Genomic DNA, 21,526 nt, shown 5'->3' with positions numbered 1-21,526 from the left:
AGTTGCTGTAGGCTGTGGCTCTTAGCCAGTGAACTTGAGTGTGAACCAGCCTCCCCGTACATTCTACAAGCAAGTGAAAAAGAAAGACCAGCTCAATCAACCTTGTGAACAGGGAGCATCAAACTGCCTTTCCAGTCTTTGTCTTGTGAACAGGGAGCATCGAACTGCCATTCCAGTCTTTGTCTCTGACCAACATACCCTTTTTCTTTTTGTTTGTGTCTGAATGGGTGTGTAGTGAAAGGACCATGTGCTTAAAAGTGTGGGCTGCAATTAGAAAGAACTATTTTTAAAAAGAGATTTACCAGAATAACTACATAATTTCACAGCAAGTAATTTGATATCAATTGTGAATTTTTTTGTGTGGCTGTGGATTCTAGCAATATGCAGACAACCAGGAGCCAAGGGCTTGTTTATAAATAAAGCTAATTGTTTCTCAGCTGACTGATCAGGTTGGAACTGGAAATAAACTGAAGACACAGACACACAGAGAGAAGAACTCAGAAATGAGTGTAGTTGTTTTCCCCAACAGAAGCTGCATGTTCTCTGCAGTTAAAAGAAAAATTCAGTTTAAACTTGAAGAAAACCAATTACATTTCCTGCAGCAATTGCTGCAAGATCTAGCTTTTGAACTGATAAATCAGAGACAATGAATCAGTGGAAACCTTCAGAGAAGGACAACTGAACACCAAGGGCCTGGTTAGCCAAAGAAGGATTATTTCAACATCAGGCTTGGAAAGCAAAGGCCACTGAACTGACTTTCCAGTGTTTTGTTCCACCTCTGCCAACGATCTATTTCCCTCTTGGTATTTTCCCCCTCTGTGTCTAAGGGGTGTTTTTAAAATAGGATCAGTGTTTTAGTTAGAAGTAATAAATGTCAATAGTTTATATCTGTTTACCTATAGTTAGTCGTATGGATAATAAAGAACAGTTCTTATTTAGGACAGAAATCCCTAGTCTGTCCTAGTCTGATCACTAAATGACAGAGAAGGCTCAGTGACTGAAGGCTGGATTAGTGGTGCTGGAAGAGCACAGCAGTTCAGGCAGCATCCAACGAGCAGCGAAATCGATGTTTCGGGCAAAAGCCCTTCATCAGGAATAAAGGCAGTGAACCGGGAAAGTCTGCTGTGTATAACCTTTATCAGCATGTTTCCTATATTCCTATATTCCAATTGCTACACTTCAGAAGTACTTCATTGACATTCTTTGGTCCGTTCTGAGATTGTTATAAGTGATATTATTTTATGTATTGTATATATACTTGATTTTTAAAATTTCCTATGGTCTTATTGTGTTTGTGCTGATGCACTTGGCCTCAAGTAGCCCTCATCAACCACTCCTCCCATATGTCCATATGGCCCTCTTTAATTCTGAGCCTGGACAGAGAATGACAATCGATAAGAACTATACAGTTGAGCTTAGAGATTCAGCCATGCTACGGAAATTAGGAGCTCCATATTGGAATATTAATCTGAATCAGGAATAAATGAAGGGCTTTTGCCCAAAACGTCGATTTCGCTGCTCGTTGGATGCTGCCTGAACTGCTGTGCTCTTCCAGCACCACTAATCCAGTATTTGGTTTTCAGCATCTGCAGTCATTGTTTTTACCTCAGTGACTGAAGGACCTACTCCTGCTTGTATGTTTTTAAATCTGAACATTTAAAACAGATTAGACTTATTTGCATGGCAACTATTCCTTGCTGGTTTGAGCCTTCGGCCAAAGAACCCCTTAAAACATCCTTGTGGAAATTTGACTTTAGTTGATATATCTTACACTATGATTTTAATTCAGGTACCTGTTTATGTAGTCTTTTTAAATTTCTGTTGTGATTCTGTTTGCTGAGTTGGGAATGTGTTGCAAACGTTTCGTCCCCTGTCTAGGTGACATCCTCAGTGCTTGGGAGCCTCCTGTGAAGCGCTTCTGTGATCTTTCCTCTGGCATTTATAGTGGCCTGTCTCTGCCGCTTCCGGTTGTCAACTGGAAGCGGCAGAGACAAGCCACTATAAGTGCTGGAGGAAACAGCACAGAAGCGCTTCACAGGAGGCTCCCAAGCACTGAGGATGTCACCTAGACAGGGGACGAAACGTTTGCAACACAGATTCCCAGCTTGGCGAACAGAACCACAACAACGAGCACCCGAGCTACAAATCTTCTCCCAAACTTTAAATTTCTGTTGACTTCTGGTAGTGGTTCAATCACTATGAACTATTTTACTCAAATCATCTAAAATCAAAAATATATGCCTCTAGTTTTTATGTTGTGAACTGGTTTTGACTTTAAAAAAGTGTCCACAGCTTACTGATAATAGAAAGACTTGCATAAAAAAAGTAAAAGCCAGTGAACTGACTTTCCAGTGAAATAAAAAACTACCAGCAAAACAAATAGCAATGACATTTATTTTTTAATTTTTTTTATTTTGAATGTATATAGTAGAGGTGAATGTTGATATTATAAAGAAGTTTGTACAGTTATAGAAACATGATAGCAACAGTACTTTTACATTAAAGATGAAATTTTGTAGAATGCTAGCTACCATTGCTTGATTAATTAAATTTGTCCAGCAACATGAAAAAGGTTTTCAAAATGCTTGGTGGTCTTTCCCTTGTAAGAAAATCTTAGATTTTTTCATCAAGTATATAAAAAAAAAATCTATATTTAGAATATTCACCTGTTTGAAGTACATATAATAAAAACATTTAAGATAGCAAGCAATGGAGATTTAGAAACAGGCTACAGAGCAGCAGTTACAGCTTTCTACCAGGCAGAATAATTGTTTTAACTATTTCAACATAAATCTAAAAGTTTGACATTTCTAAAATCCTAAAGTCAGAAACCTTTCTATGTACAGTTTAAAACATTATGAAAAAAAACTGAGTAAATATTAATTTAATATCCTAAAACTGACAAATGTCAAGATAACAATACCACTGAACAGTGCGTCATAGAAATATTTTAAATAAACTGGAGTCAACATTTTGAAGATTGCTATGCTCTAACATTATAAACTAATACCTATTTAATAATTTATTGCAATGAGCTGAATACATATACAGTTTCGCACTTATGTCCCCTTTAGTGTGCATACTGTAAAAACATTCACAATAAATAATTTTAAAATAGTATTACAATACAGTATTTTTATAAGGCACAGTTTCAATCATTGATTAATAAAATTCACTTTTTTTTCTCCTTTTTGCTTTCAATCAATGACCATGGACAGATGCAGTAAAACAGAAAGAGGAGACTGTTATTGTTAGGGACTGATCTGATTTCAGAATCCAAAGTGCTGACAGCAGCAGTTAAAGTTTCCCGAAAAGTGAAACAGGACAGGGGGGATTAAAATGTGACAAGTCATCAAACATGCACAAGTGATGTGTATTTCCAGAACTGTCTACCTTATTAATTGTCCGCACAGCTGTTCTGTCCATTAAATCCAGATCACTTGCTCAGAGTTCTATTCGTGCATAGAAGCGAAGAATATATTTTAAAAAATAAATAGTGTTGGTGCCTGTCCATCATGCCACATGGTCATGTGCTTTGATTGTTCGATGCCCAAGAGACACTTCAAATATCTCAAATACTTTGCATAGGTCAGAGTTTAAAAAAAAAATGACATTCAGTGCTTTTAAATTGAATTGGTAGTCATTACTATAATGTAGAATTGTTTCAGTATCTCACGGACCCCTTGATGAGCACATCTCATTTATTATTTAAATTATTATTGCATATCGCACATTATTGCATACAGCTCCTGCAGTTGTTACACACTGAAAGAATCGCAGCATTTTCCCTGATGAAATGGTTGGAACACAGTTATACTACATTATGTCCCATTGTTAATACATGAATGTTGCAGGCTGGTTGAAGGCTTTGGACTTGCATTTTAAAAGATTTCTTGATCGTAAACAAAAAAGCATATTCTGCTATCCCATCTTCTTGTGCTATGACAGTATAGAGCACAATTGTTTGTAGTAATCAAAGCTGCAAAAATATTTTTCCTCGCAATCAGAAAGTAGTATACTTTTGTCTCCCACCCCATGTCCATTTATTTATGTCCTGTAGTTGTAATAGTTGAGGAGTGCTGGAATATATGGTTGCTCTCCTGATTCTAAGAGTATGGTGTACTTTTAGGTTTTTTAAAAAAAGTACCACTGTTATTGCAGGCGGTCAGTTTGCAGCTGCTGTGGCTGGTACTGGCTGAAGGCTGCAGCGGCAGTTGCCCCAGGAGCTGCATTGGGCATGGGCTGCTGCACTGCGTAGCTGTACCCGGCGGCAGTGACATAACCAGCAGCTGCTGCTGCGGCAGCAGGGCTGGCGGCGAATGGATACTGCTCATAGGCGGCAGCAGCAGCAGCAGCTGCTGTGGCTGCGGAATACTGCGCATAGGCAGTCCCCGTGTAGTCAATGTAAGGGGTTGCAGCAGCTGCAGGTTGCACATGCGGGATGACGACTCCAGGTTGCATAAAGGCTTGTGGGTAGACATAATGAGTGGGGATCCTGTGGAATAAGCAAGAATAAAATAGCAGTAAAGAAACAATTTTGGGCTTGATCTGTTTTTAAAGTTCTAGTTGTTATTGTGCATATAGGGTTGCCACAATACAGGAAGTCTTAATGAATCCATTATAGAACCAGTGAATGCCCAAGGGCCTTTATATGTGCAATAAATTTTACAAAAGATTTTGGCCAACTAGGTACAACAGGATGTGTGACTAGATTTAGAGACAGCAAACTAGTGTCTGTTAAATAATAACAATAGATATCAAAAAAACACAAGTTCTGACATCCTGAAATTTTACATTTATAACTAAATAAAGTGGTTAATGATAAGCAATATGGTTGTAGCACAGTTAAAACCAAGAGATAATACATAGAAAACTGAAAACAATTTGTCAGGTCTCATTAGGTTTCAGGTTTTTAGTCTTAGTTTCTAAAAATTCAGAACTTTAAACAAATTTGTTTTGGACAGTATTTCACTGACATTTTGCAGGGCAGCTTCTATTGATATTTTGGCCGGTGGTCGTTGCAAACATATCATGGCAACCCTATGTGTTGCTATGCAGTCTCGGCACTCATTAATATCATATCACAGATCCACAACCCCATCACCTAATTAAAGTAAAACACAGGCAAAAAACAAAAAGAAAAAAAATTAAAAATACCAAACAAAGGCCACATGGTGATAAACAAATGGTCACACGGCAAGATCACTCTACACGTGAAATCTAGTGAGGCTCTGATTCATCACTCAATGAGACTCCAATAGAGATCCAACAGACATTATTAAAATCACAGCACTGAAGTCCAGTACATGTGCATTACATTCTAAGAAAAAGGTCACAGGAAGAAGTCCTAGAGCAAATGAAAACATAAACCTTGACCCCATCATCTGGCTTGCAACGATCCGCCTAATAACATGCAAAAGAAAAAAAAGACACTAAAAGACAAAGATGGCATGAAAGAAAAACATGTCACAGCGAGAGGGGATAAAGATGACTGGTGAGGCTGAAGAAATGATATATATTTAATAGGATAAAATGGCATATACAGCTTTAAATAAAATATTTTGAGTTGTTCTTCAATCTATGGGATTTCACTCTTAAATCAGTGCCCAGTGATTCTGTATGTTCTTGTACAACATAGTGACTATATAAATTTTAGGTCAGTTAGTATGTGATCACATTAGTTCAGTAATGATGATTTCCCTTTCTCAGTTTATTAGTTATTGTTGTGAACTAAGCATTAAGATCTGCAGGCTTGGTCACCAAGCAATTAGATGGAAACCCATCTTATACTAGATGGCATGTTACAACTAATTATAATTCCGTTTTGTCATAATGTCTGGCAGGTAGGTAGGAGTTAATGAATCAAACTGTCAGGTTTAAACTTTCGAAAGACACTTCCATCCTCTTTCTAAGAATGAACATGCTAAAAGATCACAAGGCTGACGAGTCCAATTCCACTTATCCACTTTTGTCAGAAGCACAATAGCATTTGCTTTACAAATTTTAGGAAACTGACTTAAAAAAAAAGTCATTCCACACACAACAAAAAGCCAAGGGGGAAAAAAAAATGTATAAAACATTGGCTACAGGAGGAACAGATGAATACCCAAACTTTGTGAATAAAGGTATTGTGGAATTTTTAAAGTACATCATTTTTTGACAGTTTTATTATGCCATTTCCAACTTAGAGATATCATGACTATGCCAGGAAGGATAAAGAGTATTGAAAATTATAAACAAAATCCATTTTTGATTAATTCTGTAACAGTAATTCCTGATAACAATGATATTATCATTGTCTTCTGAAGTACAACCTCAATCCAGTTGAGCAAAGTTTTCCTGAATTTTAATTGATCTTTGATCTTGTTCACAATTATAACAATTGAGCAGCTGTAATACAAGTTCTAAATAGTTCACGGGTACAGTTAGAACCAAAGTCTGATGAACTGTGTCCAACATCTAGTCAGACATTAAGTCAGACATTTGAACTTTCCACTTAATGTGAAGTGTATACAAATACGCGCACAGAATACCAGCTTGTTAAAATATGGCTTATAATCTGCTCAATATAAAGAAAAACACAGCTTGAATAACAAAACTGTGTTTAAAAAGGTATTCATTGTATAGGTAAATAAAAAATCTTTTAAATACAACTGTGTGTATTAGATGGGAACAAACATTCTTTTCAAAATTGTTCGCTGCCACCTTTTACAAACAGATTTTTTAAAAAAAGCAGGAAATACACAGTCTGAACTGAAGATTGTCTCAAGTTGTGTCAATGGTATATGTGACAGGTTGTGCGCAAATGTTTACTTCCCTCTTCTTCAGATATCATGCAGAATCTACTTGATATTGAATGATAGCAGCAGTTTTCAAATTGGGGATATAGCATTGCATTGCACATCAATGCCTAGTAATCCCAAGGCATGGATTACTCATTGAGACCTCCAACCACAGCAGTTGGGCAGTTGAAATTCCATTTGTTACATAAAATATGAAATGAGAAAGTATTAGTAATGGTGACTGCAAGCTATCAGAAAAACCCATCTGGTTCTCTAATAAAGAAATATGCTGCTCTTGTCTGGCCTGCTGTGTTTCACAGCAGATTGAGCTCAATGTGCTTGACTGATAACGGCCTTCTGAAAGTGTCTAGTAAGCTACTCAGTTGCTACAAGAAAAGATAGCACACCACCACCTTCTCAATGGCAAAAAGGGATGGGCAACAAATGCTAGCCCTGTCAGCAATATCATCATCTCATTAATGAATATGAAAATGTCAAGACTGGGATTCAAAAAGACCTTTCCCATAGCTAGTGTCAGAGAAACTAATCTGCCCATCTTTAATATCCTAGCATTACAAAGGACGACCATTATTCTTTTAGGGCTTGAAAGGGCTCTTCCCTACGTCTGGGCCAGAAGGCTCGTGCCATTTACTCTAGACGTGTGTCATTGGTTGATTAAAATATCTAATAACCCAGATACAATTTAGCAGCCATATATAAGAAGCTGCATGTTGTAAGTGGCACAGTGGTAATGACCCTGCTTCTGGGCCAGAAGACCCAGGTTCAAGTCCCACTGCTCAGAGGTGCATCATAAAACATTTGAACAGATGGAATCAAGTGATGCACAGCTAGAGATTAATTTTTAGGCTCGTCCATGCCCAGGATGACAAGAGGATGTGTGTGAAAATAGATGGCTCCATTCTGTCCATGGCCATTTTTCTGGAGGTATGATTAGAGGGTTTAGAAATTAGACACCTAGGAATTGGTTGTTTTAAGTTTGTTAATGATATCAAAGGAGGCCAATTGGTGTTTTCTCAGTGACCTCATGGTCTCTGTTGAGAAGAGGGGACAGACTAGCTGTTTAATAGCCATTTCTCTCTGCAACCAGTGATGCATTTTTTATATATAAAGGCCAATTTTTAATTTAAATATGTTGGTGAGAAAGTGCCTCCATTTTAAGGCACTCTCACTCTTATTTGCCTGCCAATGACATCCTCCTCCTGCCCAAGGGCAAGTCCAATGTCCTTAATAGGAACAAGTAACAAATCTCATTGTATTCGTTCTGAGTTAGAATGACCATATCTACATTTTTTAGGGTTTCTAAAAGATGGAAAAAACCTGCTTCACGCACAATATTACAGACATCAATGGAATCAATCTTAAGAAGTTATCTCCCCCTTTTAAAGTCCTTCATTCCCAGTCAGACTTCACATTTCATGCTGTCAAAAGAGAAATAAACTAATGCCAAAAAATTGTCAAAATAAAAGCTATGTTCAATTTCAATCTTCAACATTGTTAACTTCTTCTACTTGACACAATGGAAACCTTTCACTCAAGGTACATGGATTTTATAAAATGACGATGTTACATTTAGAGTATGCATGGTAGAAGAGAAAAACAAACTCCATCTGTAGGCTTGAACTTGTTGAAAAAAATCTACTGCCCATAGAACATGCCAAGAGTCATTTATCCATCATCACTATTTGTTTTCAGTGCTGTGATGCTTTGATTTTAAAAGCCTCATCTCTGCATCTTTCAGGTCTCAAGCCCCATAACTCTAACCTCCAAATCTCTGCTCTCTAGTATGGTCATTTGTGTATCCCAGATTTATTTTGCTCTAAGCTGGTCTTCAGCTGTCTGTGTCCTAAACACTTGCTGAGACACTGAGCCTCATCTTTCTCTTTTTTTCCCTGGTAAGTACCTTTTGCTAGTGCTATGTAAATGCAACTTGTATGTTTTGTAAAAATACTGCCCATATACAATTTATTGAAATGAAATAAGATACCTTATTTTGCATACTGCTAAATTCCCTTCAATCCTAGCAGCAACAATGGAACTGAACTATTTCATCTGAAGTTGTTCATTTGGGTATTTTTTTCCTCGACCTTGAAAACCAGTTGTTTGGGATCTTCCCTCCAGCACAGAGTCACACCTAACACTAATGGAAACACCAGCAAGCAGCTCAAAATTGAATCAAGTACTTTTTAAATGAGTAAGTGTTTAATATTTACAGCACAGAATCTGGGTAATTGTCCCAAATAATCAAGGAGTGTTAATGCTCTAAGCAAGCCTGATCCTACCCATCTTCCTATTAACATATTCTTCTATTATTTTCTTTCACCTATTTATCCAGCTTCACCTTAAATACATCTATGTTATTTAAATACGCTTTGTGGTTAAAAAAAGAATCCACATTATAACTACTTTTTTAGCAAAGGAACTCCTCCTACGTTCATTATTGGATTTATTAGTGACTATCTTATATTTATGATCAGCCCCCCTCATGTTCTTCTCCCATGCAAGTTGAAACATTTTTTAATTAAAAAAAAAACTTGACAGTGAAAAATGTAGTTATCTTAAATACCTCGATCACATTGCCCCTTAGACTCAGTTTATGGGAAAAATGCTCCAGCCTGTCAAGCTTTTCCAAAACAACCTCTCTGATCTGGAATAATTCTAATTTGTTTTTGCATATTCTTCAATGTTTCTATAGCTTTACTGTACCATTACCAAAACTGTTCATAGTACTCCAAAGTATGGTCTAACCAATATTCTGTACCATTCTATTCTTCTAGAAAGGAAGTCAAGAGCTTTCAGCTTTATTTACCTTTTCATCAATGTAATTACTTTTACCCACCTATTATATTCAATGCCTGCGCATCTCCCTCCACTTCAGCTGATGAAAGAGCAGTGCTTCGAAAGCTTGTGATTTTAAATAAACCTGTTGGATGATAACCTGTTGTCGTGTGACTTCTGACTTAATTACTTTTAGTGATTACATTTCCTATAGCCCAGAGTCCTTTCCTCCTCTACCCGGTTTAGAAACAAACAATTTTCCAAGCAGTATATGCTCTCCTTACTTTTCCTCCTACAATGCACCACTTCATACTTATAAAAAGTGATGCTCATTTGCCAAATAAATATCTATTTGGCATGTTTATTAATGTCCTCTTTTTATTACGGTTCGGTCCTCTTCTGCATTAGCTATATCCTTCAACTTGGTGGCATCCACACATGTTGTAAATGAATTCCTGATTCCTAAATCGGAATTGTTTCTATCATGATGAACAAGGGTGGTGCTAGCTCGGATCTCTATGGAACATTTCTGACCTCCCAAACTAATGACAGCTCATCAACCGGATTTCTCTGCTTGACCTGCTGAATTTTTCCAGTAGTTTTTGCTCTTGCAGTTAATTACTGTTCTGTTCTGTAGCCGGCTTGCTATGTGATAATGATATCACTTGCTCCCATGCTTTCATGTTCTGATCTTAATCATGAGACTTGCATTGATTTTAAACCATGATTGTGCCAAGTGGCATGCTACTATCACACAATACACTTGTATGAAGCTTTCCCAGTTTGATGTATCCATATTGTTCATTCTCCTGTGAAGCAGATGCTCATTCATCCTCTCAGAATCCACGAAAGTAGGCAAGTTAAATATGTTAAGATTAGGCGTGTTGCTTGAGAGATAAAGAATTCAATTTCCCCCACGTCTTCTCCATATTAATTGTCATCACTTCAAGGAAAAGATTCATTGAAAGTAACCACCCAACTAAAATTTTCAACTGACCATATTGGCAAACATTCTATCAGGTACCATGTGAAAAAACTGCAAAACAAATATCAGTGAGTGCTTTGAAACAAGTTAGGAAGCATACTTTTGTGAAATGTGAAGAAAATTCTATCAAAACTGACTTCAAACCTTTTTGTTATTGTGACTTCTACATACAGAAATGCCCTAGAATTCAGCAGTTATAGTAAATTTTGAAAAGTTATATAGTTAAAGTTAATAACATCTATATTTCAGAATTTGAGAGAAATATGTAAGTGTACTGCTTCAAATTATGCCAAATCTACACATCACCTAATGGTAGGTTAAGACATATTGATTAGGACATGTTACTTTTTGTGTGTAGACACAGACTTAAGAGCACAGAAACAGGCCATTCAACCCAGCCACTGTCTATGTTCCACGTAAACCTCCTCCCACTCATTTATTTCCTCTCACCCTGCCAATATATGCTCATATTCCTTTCTCCCTAGTGTACATAACCAGCTGCACCTGCATGTTCAGCCCTCCTTGACACTTCCAACCTCTCTGAATGTCATCCTTGTAAATTTTATTTTGGATTTTTTCCACATACTCCTATATCGTATTGACAAACTAAAGTTGAATAGAAATTTTGAAAAATGATTGTTACTGTGTTCTGATACTGGTTGATAAAATGTCTCCTGTATCAGAATCTCTTAACATGTGTTTGAGGGAGGAGGAGATGGAGCTGGGGGGGGGGGGGGGGGTGCGGAGAGAGGGGGAGTGCTGGGCTTGGCTTTTGGTTGTAATCCATAGAAAACTGAACAGGTGCTGGAATGTGAAACTGAGCTCACAAGGGTCATTCTCTTTTAAACTCATGGGAACTCTTAGCACACTCCCCAGCCCGTGCCATTTCACACCGGATGAGTGACAAGACAGGCTGTAGTATGACTCCCTACTCTATTTTTAATCTTCTACTAAAAGGGATCTATTAAACAGAGGAAATGTCTGTATAAGGCAAAACAAGCAACTTTCCTTGTGCAATCCACAAGAATTTTTAAAAATGTGTCTGATTTGTAATCTATACCTTCATGCAATAGTTTAAAATTTTATAGCCTCAATTTACTGTCAGGGAAAATGATCCCTTTGGATTTATTCCCTTCAAATGCTGCATATAATCATAATTTGGTGAAATAATAGGTTTTTTTAAAAAAGTATGCTAGATAATTCTTTCTCATGTGCTTTAGTAAAGTAATTGTTGCAAATAGGATTGATGTGAAAAGGTAAACTGACGAAGTGCATAACTGTTAACTTAGGTCAGTCATAAAATTTGGATGAGGTCTTCAGTACCCAGTACAATGAAATAATGATGTTGCTTTTCAAAACTTAGAATGACTTGGTCTTTTCCACCTGCATATTCCATGACTCATTCATTACTTATGAAGTTTATTGTTATGGATCATCATTTATTCATAGGAGAAAACAGATTAGCAGATTGAAATTGTGTGCACACCTATGCTACGCTTTTGGCACCCCTTTTGCTTATGGGAATTGTTGTTTCGTTACATTTTCTCCAATTTCTAAACCACTGTAGAATGCATTAATGTGATAGGAGTTGAGTCAACATAAATTTATGAAAGGAAAAATATGTAGGGATAGGGTGGGAAACTGCATACCTACAGTCAGTGTGGTCTCGATGGGCAAATGCCTGCTTCCATGCTACAGGGATTCTATGAAACGTGCTGTTTCCTCCCTATATCTTGCCTTCAGCTTTAACTTTACACATCTAAAAAACAATGTACAGGCAAAATTGCAATAGGGTTTAAAGGTTCTGGATGAATCATTTTAGAATGTAAATTTGAAAATGAACTCATCTACAGCACAAAGCTTATAAAGTGGCTAAATGTTTAGATAATCTCGTCTACTCAGATCTGGTAGCCAGTCTACAACTAGATGGTCACTAAATACAAGGAACGTCTTTAAGGAAATGTGTTCTTCCGAAACCACCTTGACTTATGATGTTCTGGATACTTAATGAATAATACCCGTGAATTTGTAGAAGATTGCACTCATGTTAACAAAATTTTTAAAAAACAACCAAACCAAAATAAATAAACATCGCAACATGCACGCGATGGGTTGATTTGGTAATCAAAAAATAAAATCACACAGAATTTAGCACTCACTACAACCCAGAAACTGAATTGTTAAACTGGAAATCAGGCTACAGCAACAAAGCAAAATAAAGTGGGACCCCTTGCTCCCAAGTGGCAAAACAAATTAACACTCTTGAACAAAGAAAATTCCAGAAAAGTCCTCACTATAGCTCTCTTCATTACAAAGCACGCAGTTTGCTTGTTTAGCTCTAAACACCACTTCATTAAAAGTAAAAAGCACACGCAGCTCTATTGCACTCTAAGAAATAACATACATGCAACAGTTAATCACCATTTTAGCTTGTTTGTGTGTTTGAGTCTACTGGTTACAGTTTAAGATCTGCTCATTCGGTAACTATTCCACCTCATATCATCAAATGCTTCTCTCATCATCATGTTATCTTAACTGTAAACGACCCCTGTCAGATCAGAAAGAAATACATAGAATTGAGTCAAGCCAAAAGGGGGCACAAAGTCGATTTGTTAAAATAAATAAATAACACCATTACACGGCACCACAAGTATTTATCCGGATGGTGGGTTGGATGAACAGAATCGCTTTCAGAACTTGACTCACTGAGAGATTGCACAGCATAAAAGAGAAGATATATTTATTCTCCAAAAGTTTGTTAGTCATTGACAATGGGTGTTAAAACTAATTCGCCCTTTCGTGGTTAGTTAAATAGACACAGACTCGCTTTCAGGCTCCTGCTGTTTTACAGAATATTGTTGAGGTGCAGTTCGATGAGGTCGGAAGGCGTTAACAGTCGAAACATAGCTGCCTTTAATTGAAGCGGAAGCCGGTTATGAATTGCGGCAGGACAGCGAAGGTACTTACCCATAGGGCCTGGGGACGAAAGCGGGGTGAATCTGCTGCACTCCGAAAGCGAAACCTGTCAGAGACAAGCCGGAGACAACGTTACAAATAGAAATAGAAAATGACAGGCCGACATCGTCCCCCACGACAGGTCAAATGCTTTGGCCACCTACTGGGGATACACATCGCAGCGCCCACATTCATATCCTAACCCTCTTTCTTGTGAGATCTCTGTTGAATGGGTTGTGAATGTTTTAAATTCTGAGGGAGGCGGTGCGTACAGTGTGATGTTGGGGCTTGGTTGTGTTGTCCCCCCCCAGTAAGGCTGCCACACTCACCCGGCTGCATGATGCGTGGTTTCGCCCCGAGGTAGGCCAGGTTGACATTGGCTTTCCTGCCGTCGATGATGGGGTTGGGATCCTTGCATGCCCTCTCCGCCGCCGCCCGGTCAGCCATGGTCACCTGGACACACACAAGAGAAAATACAGGAAAAAGACGGCGAAGAAAACCCGGGGCACACCCCGGCATCAGCAAAACAAGCCATCGGACCGGACCCATTCGTGTTTAAGGTGACCCGGGGGGGCTCTGTGCCCTCCCTCGGTACTTACAAAGCCGTATCCGCGGGATTTGCCGGTTTGCCGGTCGGTGATCACCACCGCCTCCTCGATGTCGCCAAACACCTCGAAGTACTTGCGGAGCGACGCGTCCGTGGTGTGGTAGGGCAGCCCGCCGACGAAGATCTTGGTGAAGGTGGTGTCCTTCTGGGTGGTGTGCATCTTGGCTCCGGGGCTCAGGCTGCAGCAGCTCCCTCAGTCCGTCCGCTACAACACTTGACCAAAAATAAACACCAGGTTGTTGCAGGGCACCCGGGCTGACTGGTCACCTTCACCCCCACCCCACACACACCCCCCAATACATTAACACAGCAACAAGTCAGCTGCTCCTCCTGAGGTAGTTTAAACTAGACTAGACAAAAATACTGAGGGCAGCAAACTCGCTCACACTCACAACCCGCTTGTTTCCAGCACTGCCCGCTGTCCGGGCTCTTTAAATGCCGCTGTGGGCCCGCCGGCTGCACAAAGCGCCCACCTCCCCCCACCATGACCACGCCCACCCATCACAAACCCCGCCCAACAACCCGGGGCCACGCCCCCTCCCCCCCCCCATGTCGCCCCGCCCCCTTTCACGTGCCGTCCCAGGACCCCGCCCACAACAATGCGTTCCCCTTGTGTCGGCCTCGCCCCCTCCGACCCCGCCCCCCAGCCCCGCCCCCTCCTCTGTCCCCCTCATGGTCTGCATGTGCCGCCCGCTGCAATCAGGACCACACCCGTCCCAGCCAATTGTTCGCATCGGGTCACCAAGCCCTTTCCTCTCTCCCCCACCTCCAGTCCCGGTGTAGTCCAAATACCACTGAAGAGATTCATGGGCTAGTGCATTAGTTGGCTCAGGATCTGGGTTGCCTCGGGGAGAGGAACCCTGAGACTTGCACTTGACAATTGTGAATGAACGACGTTAGCCCGGGACATTTATCACCCAGTAACTAACTAGGGCAGCGGCACATCGTCTGTTTCCATCACAAAGGAGTTGGACCATAACCTGGTGTTGCGTGATTTTTAACTTTGCACACCCCAGTCCAACAGCGGCACCTCCAAATCAGGACTGAATGTCAAAAGTGAGAACTGAAAACGACTTCAGACTTAGATCAGGTAGTGGTCAAGTTTTATAATGTATGTTTTTATATAGGTATTTTTTATTGAATAAAAAGGAATTTTTAAAACTTTTTTTTGCAAAATTACAAAGTAATATAAACAAGTATAAACACTAATATACAATTAAATATATATCAAAAAGAAATAAATAATAACCAAAACACAAAACAAGGGAAAAAACCCAACTAACTACTAATCTATCCTACAACCAATATACAAAATAGGATATCATACATTACTAGCGAAAAATAACTGAATAATAAATAATTAAGTACATACTCAAAATGAATTAACATCAAGTCATAATAAAACCCATATTTACACGGGGTTCCTCCTCCCCCGGGCCCCCGGACCAGCCAGAACCACTACCACAGCCAGACAAAAGCCCTTGACAGTATGGCCGAAATATCTGTGTCGATATGGTTCAGAAAGGGCTGCCATATTTTATAGAATAATTCAGTTTTTTGGTGCACCATACTTGTAAGCAAGTCAAGGGGAATACATTCCATGATTAACCTGTGCTAATTCGAACGTACTGGAGGGCCTTCGGCTATCCAATTCACTAAGATATTTTTCCTTGCACAAAAGGAGAGAATGGAAAATAGTTTCCTCCCGTGCACATTCAGGGAGGGAAAATCTGAAAAGCCCAGGAGAAGAGACACTGGATCCAATCTAATCTCCGTTCCCAAGATCTCTGTCAAAGCATTCGCTCCTCTTTCCCAGTACCTACAGATCTTGTGACATGTCCATAGACAGTGCCCACTTCAATTTGGGACACACGCTATTTGTTCAGGTGCTATATGAGCCCTATGGAGTATCTTTAATTGAATAGCTTGAGTTCTATTACAAATAGAGATCTTTCTGACATTTGCCCAGATGTCCTCCCACATTTCTAAAGAGAATTCTAACCTCAATTCTTGGTTCCATGTTTTAAACAGTCGTTCCATGTCTTTCAATACCTCATTATATAATGAGTGATAAAGAGTACTGATCAAGGGTGGACCCATTGGCCACAGCACTGTTCTCTCCCTATCCGATTTGTAGGGACTGTCTAATAATGTGGTCTTCTTCTGTATATAATCTCGTATTTAGAAATACCAAAAAAGGTCTCCATTAGGCAGTCCAAACTTCTGGTTCAACTGCTCAAAAGAGATCATAACTTCCCCATCGAACAGGTCCCCCAAGCAGGAGATACCTCTGGACCTCCAGGTTTTAAATGTAGCGTCTGTCAGCCCTGGCTGAAAACCTGATGCTCCCACTATAAGAGTATAAGGAGAGTTTTTTGTAGGTTACCCTCATCTTGCCGCATTATCCTCCAGGCTTTCATTGTATTTAATACAATAAGGTTTTTGCAATAGTCCATAATAGCTCTCATCTTATCTCAAATAAAAGATTGATGAGGGGACACTTTGCTTGGGAGGTCTCAATGTCTAACCAAATTGATTGTGGGTCACAAGAGACCTAATCAGCTACACAGCATAATGAAGACCTCAACTGATACCTCCTAAAGTTTGGAAAGTCCAGACCTCCACTCGTTTGTGGAAGCTGCAGCTTCTCTAATTTGATAAGAGGCCACCTATGATTCCAAATAAAGGAACCAAGCCAGCCGTGTAGTTTATGCAATGACAGTCTCGGCAACATCAGAGGGAGCATTCTCATAGGATATATTCATTTTAACTAGAACTACTCCACCTAACCAGGATATTGGGAGATCTCCCCAGCGTTGAAGGTCCTGCCTTATTTTCTCTAGTAGGTGTACAAAATTGGTTTTGTACAGCTAACCAAATACTGGGTTGATAAAAATACCTAAGTTTAGAAAACCCTCCAATGACCACTGAAAGGGAAAGCAAGATCTATCTGATAAATTGGACATATTGGCGAGACTACCCAACGGCATGGCCTCCAATTTCATAAAATTGATTTTATAGCCTGAGAACTTGAATTAGGCGGGGCACGGATATCAAAGGATAACTTAAGAAAAGGAGGACATCATCTGCATAAAGAGTGATTTTATGTTTACCCGAACTAACCCTCGGAGCCACTATGTTAGAGTCGGTTCGTAAAGCTTCCGCTAGTGGTTTGATTACTAGCGTGAATAGTAACAGTGAGAGAGGACATCCCTGGTGACAGCCCCTACCAACACTGAAGCTATCCGAACCTAAACCATTGGTGATCACAGTGCTTTGGGGTCATTGTATAATATTGAGACACATTTAGAAAATACCTCTCCGACACCAAACCTTTCCAGTGTGTAAAAAAGATAGGATCATTCTACCTGATCAAATGCCTTCTCTGCATCCAAGGAGACAACTAGCTCCGGTATTCTTCCCTGTTGACAGGCTTGTATCATATTTAAGACCCTATAGTGTATTATTTAACAGAGATCGACAAAGTAATTAGAGAGGGAGGGCAGAATATATAGCATCCTCCACTTTATACATTCAAGATATTCCTGATTCAAAGTATAGTTGTTGAGAAAAAAGACCCGGCATGAATAATTTGATTAAGGGAAATGGAAATGATCAAAACAGCCATGGACATCTATTTCAAACCCAATGACTCCCACAGCTACCTTGACTACACCCCCTTCCCTGCCCCCTATAAAATGCACGATCCCTTACTCCCAATTCCTCTGCCTCTGCCGTATCTGGTGCCAGGAGGTGCAATTCCATTCCAGGACATCTCAGGTGTCCTCCTATTTCAGGGACCACAAATTCCCCTCCCATTTTATCAACAATGCCTTCCAGCACATCTCCACTGCTTCCTGCACCTCCGCCGTCAAACCCCACTCCTCCAACTGCAACCAGGATAGAACACCCCTTGTCCTCACTTTATACAACCCCATTAATCTCTGGATATAGTGCATCATCCTCTGCTATTTCCACCAACTAAAGTCAGACTCCACCACCAAAGATATATTTCCCTCCCCACTCCTATCCACAGAGACCATTCCCTCACCCTCCACCCCCTGCACCTTCCCTTGCTGCCACATGAGGTGTAAGCCCTGCACCCACACTTCCCCTGTCATCTCTGTCCACTCAAAGGATCTGTTCACATCTGGCAGAGATTTTCATGCATATCCACCCACCTCATCTACTGATCTACTGCATCTGAAACTCTTACATGGTCTCCTCTATATCGAGGGACAGGACGCCAACTTGCGGAGTGTTTTAGGGAACATCCTGGGACACATGCACCAAACAACCCTATCACTCTCTGGCTGACCACTTCAACTCCCCCTCCTACTTCCCCAAGGACATGCAAGTCCTGGGCATCCTACACTGCCAAATCAAAGCCACCCACCAACTGGAGGAAGAACACCTCATCCTCTGCCTTGGGACCCTTCAACCACACAGCATCAACATCAACTTCACTCATTGTCACATCTCTCTTCTCCCTTGCCTCATCCTAGAATCAACCCTCCAACTTGGCACCACCCTCTTGACCTGTCCTACCCGTCTATCTTCCTTCCCACCTATCTGTTCCACCGACTATCAGAATTACCCCCCACCTGCCTTCCCACTTATGTTCCTCCCAGACTCATCCCCATCCCTCTATTTATTTCTCATCCCCTTCCCCCCATCACATTCTTGATGACGGGCTTATGACCGAAACATCAACTCTCCTGCTCCTCAGATGCTACTTGACCTGCTGTCATTTTCCAGCGCCACCTTTTCGACTCAGACATATGGTTCGCCATGGCTCAACAGGAATAGCCACTAAATTGTGGAGAGAGGGGCTAGAATTGTAAGTTAAGGTTGCTAAGTTCAGCAATAAAATGGAAAGAACAGCAGACGCTTGCATATTAGAAACAAAAACATAAGTTGCTGGAAAAGCACCAGACCTGTGAAGGAAAATCAGTGTCAACTGAGGAAAGGTCACAGAGTCAGAGTTGTAAAGATGTACAGCACGGAAACAGACCCTTCAGTCCAACTCGTTCATGCCAACCAGATATTCTAACCTAATTTAGTCCCATTTTCCAGCACTTGGCCCATATCCCTCTCAACCCTTCCTATTCATATACCCATCCAGATGCTGGTTGAAATTGTACCAGCCTCCACCACTTTCTCTGGCAGCGCATTCCATACACGTACCACCCTCTGCGTGAAAAAGTTGACCCTTTGGTCCCTTTAAAACTTTTCCCCTATCACCCGAAACCTATGCCCTCTAGTTCTGGACTCCCCACCCCATGGAAAAGACTTTGTCTATTTACCCTATCCATGCCTCTCATGATTTTATAAACCACTATAAGATTCCCCCTCAGCCTCTGACGCTCCAGGGAAAACAGCCCCAGCCTATGCAGCCTCTCCCTGTAGCTCAGATCCTTCAACCCTGGCAACAACCTTGTAAATCTTTTCTGAACCCTTTAAAGTTTCACAACATCTTTCTGATAGTAAGGAGACCAGAATTGGATGCAATATTCCAAAAGCGGCCTAACCGATGGCCTGTACAGCCACCACATGACCTCCCAACTCCTATACTCAATGTTCTTACCAATAAAAGAAAGCATACCAAACACCTTCTTCACTATCCTATCTACCCGTGACTCCAATTTCAAGGAGCTATGAACCTGCATCCCAAGGTCTCATTTTTCAGCAACACTCCTCAGGACCTTACCATTAAGTATATAAGTCCTGCTCTGATTTGCCTTTCCAAAATGTAGCATCTCACATTTATCTAAATTAAACTCCACCTGCATTCCTTAGCCTATTGGTCCATCTGATCAAGATCCAGTTGTACTCTGAGGTAACCTTCTTTACTGTCCACTACACTTCCAATTTTGGTGTCATCACTAGGGTCACTAGACCCAAAACATGAACTCCAAATTCTCTTCACAGATGCTGACAGACCTGCTGAGGTTTTCCAGTAACTTCTGTTTTTGTTGCTAAGTTCAGCCATGGATTACAATCCAAATTATGATCCACTACCGGGTATACAGAATTAGTTTCGGATGGGGATATGTTAGGACTTTGACGTAGTCCTCACTTGAACATGTTGAGACTGCCAAAATGAACAACTGATGCCTTCAGAAAGGGAATAGAAAAAAAAATCTGAAGATGAAAACTGGCCCATTTGTACAAACTAGCAGGGATCCAGGAATGTGGTAATTTACAATTTGATTAATGGTGTTTTGATCTTGTGTAAACAGCTGTATTGTCATAAAAGAAGAAATAAGGTAATGCAATATTATGTAGTTGCGAGAGTAACAGTGGAACTGCTGCAACACAATGGCTGAAAGAGCATGTAGTTAATAATAAGTAGAACAGTTATTGACACTAAATTAATTTGTTATGGTCAGTCAGATATCTAACAAGTGAAAGCCCATTCATTCCCTTGCTTAAGAACTCAAAAACAAGTAAGAAAGAAATTTGCATCTCCTGTAATGGTTTCATAAGCAGCCAACACTCTCTCCAATGTAGAAATATATCCCACTAACCCAGGGCTCTAAATCAGCAGAACCAAGAGTTAGGAACCCCCAAGCACTTGGGTATTGCTGAAATTTAACTCGCTGAAAATAAACATGCAACATTCTGAAGGTACTTCTTGATACTCATCCAGGATAGGCTGATTCCAAGTACTGAGACATTGATTTGCAGGCTCAAAGAATGTAATCCATTTAGAAACAAGATTGGCTGGTTAATCATCAAAGCACATGAGTGTACTGACAGCCATAAATTTTGGATTAGTGAGTTTGACATACATGTCTTTTTTGCTACTGAATTCCCTTGGGACACAATTAGACCACTGCTATTAAACCTTTTAAACACATATGTTCAGTCTTAAAACTACTTTTTCTACAATGTTATTGCAAAATTTGACAGAATAATATCAAAAAGCATAGAGAAACAAATCAGAATACAACATTGTAATTAAGCCTACTACATTTTAATCTTGTTCCCTTCGTAAAGATCTGTGTCTAACTACAGTTTAAGCATACATAGGTATGATTATACAGTAAGTTCAGGTACTCAGTCCGTAAATCAAATCCAAAATAATTTTCCTGTTAAAAGACTTTATGTAATGCTGCATGAACCATTATAGGTAAACAGTATCATATTAGTGGCCTCTATAAATCAATATCACGTGGCGAATTATTAAGTTACAGTTGATATGGCATAAGTAGCAGACTGAGACATTCAAAAATACACTTTCATTTAATTATATAAATACCATAAAAATTATTACACTTGTGAGTACATTCGTGGTGTAAATAATGTTGCAGAGGTATTTATAATACCTCAAGTTTAATAAGCTCAATAATTTTACACATGTAAAGCAGTCCTGTGATAGAGGATATTCCATCAACG

General features: G+C 39.9%; 1 protein-coding gene across 2 annotated transcripts in view; it reads right to left on the bottom strand.

Annotated features, from left to right (window-relative positions):
• Positions 1-2,403: 2,403 nt before the first annotated feature.
• Positions 2,404-21,526, bottom strand: part of LOC140465048 (RNA-binding protein 24) — a 35,364-nt gene continuing 16,241 nt past the window's right edge. Inside the window, exons 1-5 of one of the 2 annotated variants that reach the window (XM_072560874.1) lie at positions 14,512-14,530; positions 14,118-14,338; positions 13,848-13,971; positions 13,531-13,585; positions 2,404-4,495 (exon numbers count right to left, since the gene is read on the bottom strand). In XM_072560874.1, coding sequence (XP_072416975.1) covers positions 4,153-4,495; positions 13,531-13,585; positions 13,848-13,971; positions 14,118-14,285 — 690 coding nt within the window. In that variant the 5' untranslated portion in view covers positions 14,286-14,338; positions 14,512-14,530 and the 3' untranslated portion in view covers positions 2,404-4,152. Of the gene's footprint in view, positions 4,496-13,530; positions 13,586-13,847; positions 13,972-14,117; positions 14,339-14,511; positions 14,531-21,526 lie in introns of those variants that run through there. The other variant, XM_072560873.1, reaches the window with a different exon arrangement.

Source organism: Chiloscyllium punctatum, chromosome 41 (genome assembly GCF_047496795.1).
Source record: "Chiloscyllium punctatum isolate Juve2018m chromosome 41, sChiPun1.3, whole genome shotgun sequence".
NCBI lineage: Eukaryota > Metazoa > Chordata > Chondrichthyes > Orectolobiformes > Hemiscylliidae > Chiloscyllium > Chiloscyllium punctatum.
Note: the sequence above shows the minus strand (reverse complement) of the source record. Positions and strands in the feature narration are given on the sequence as shown.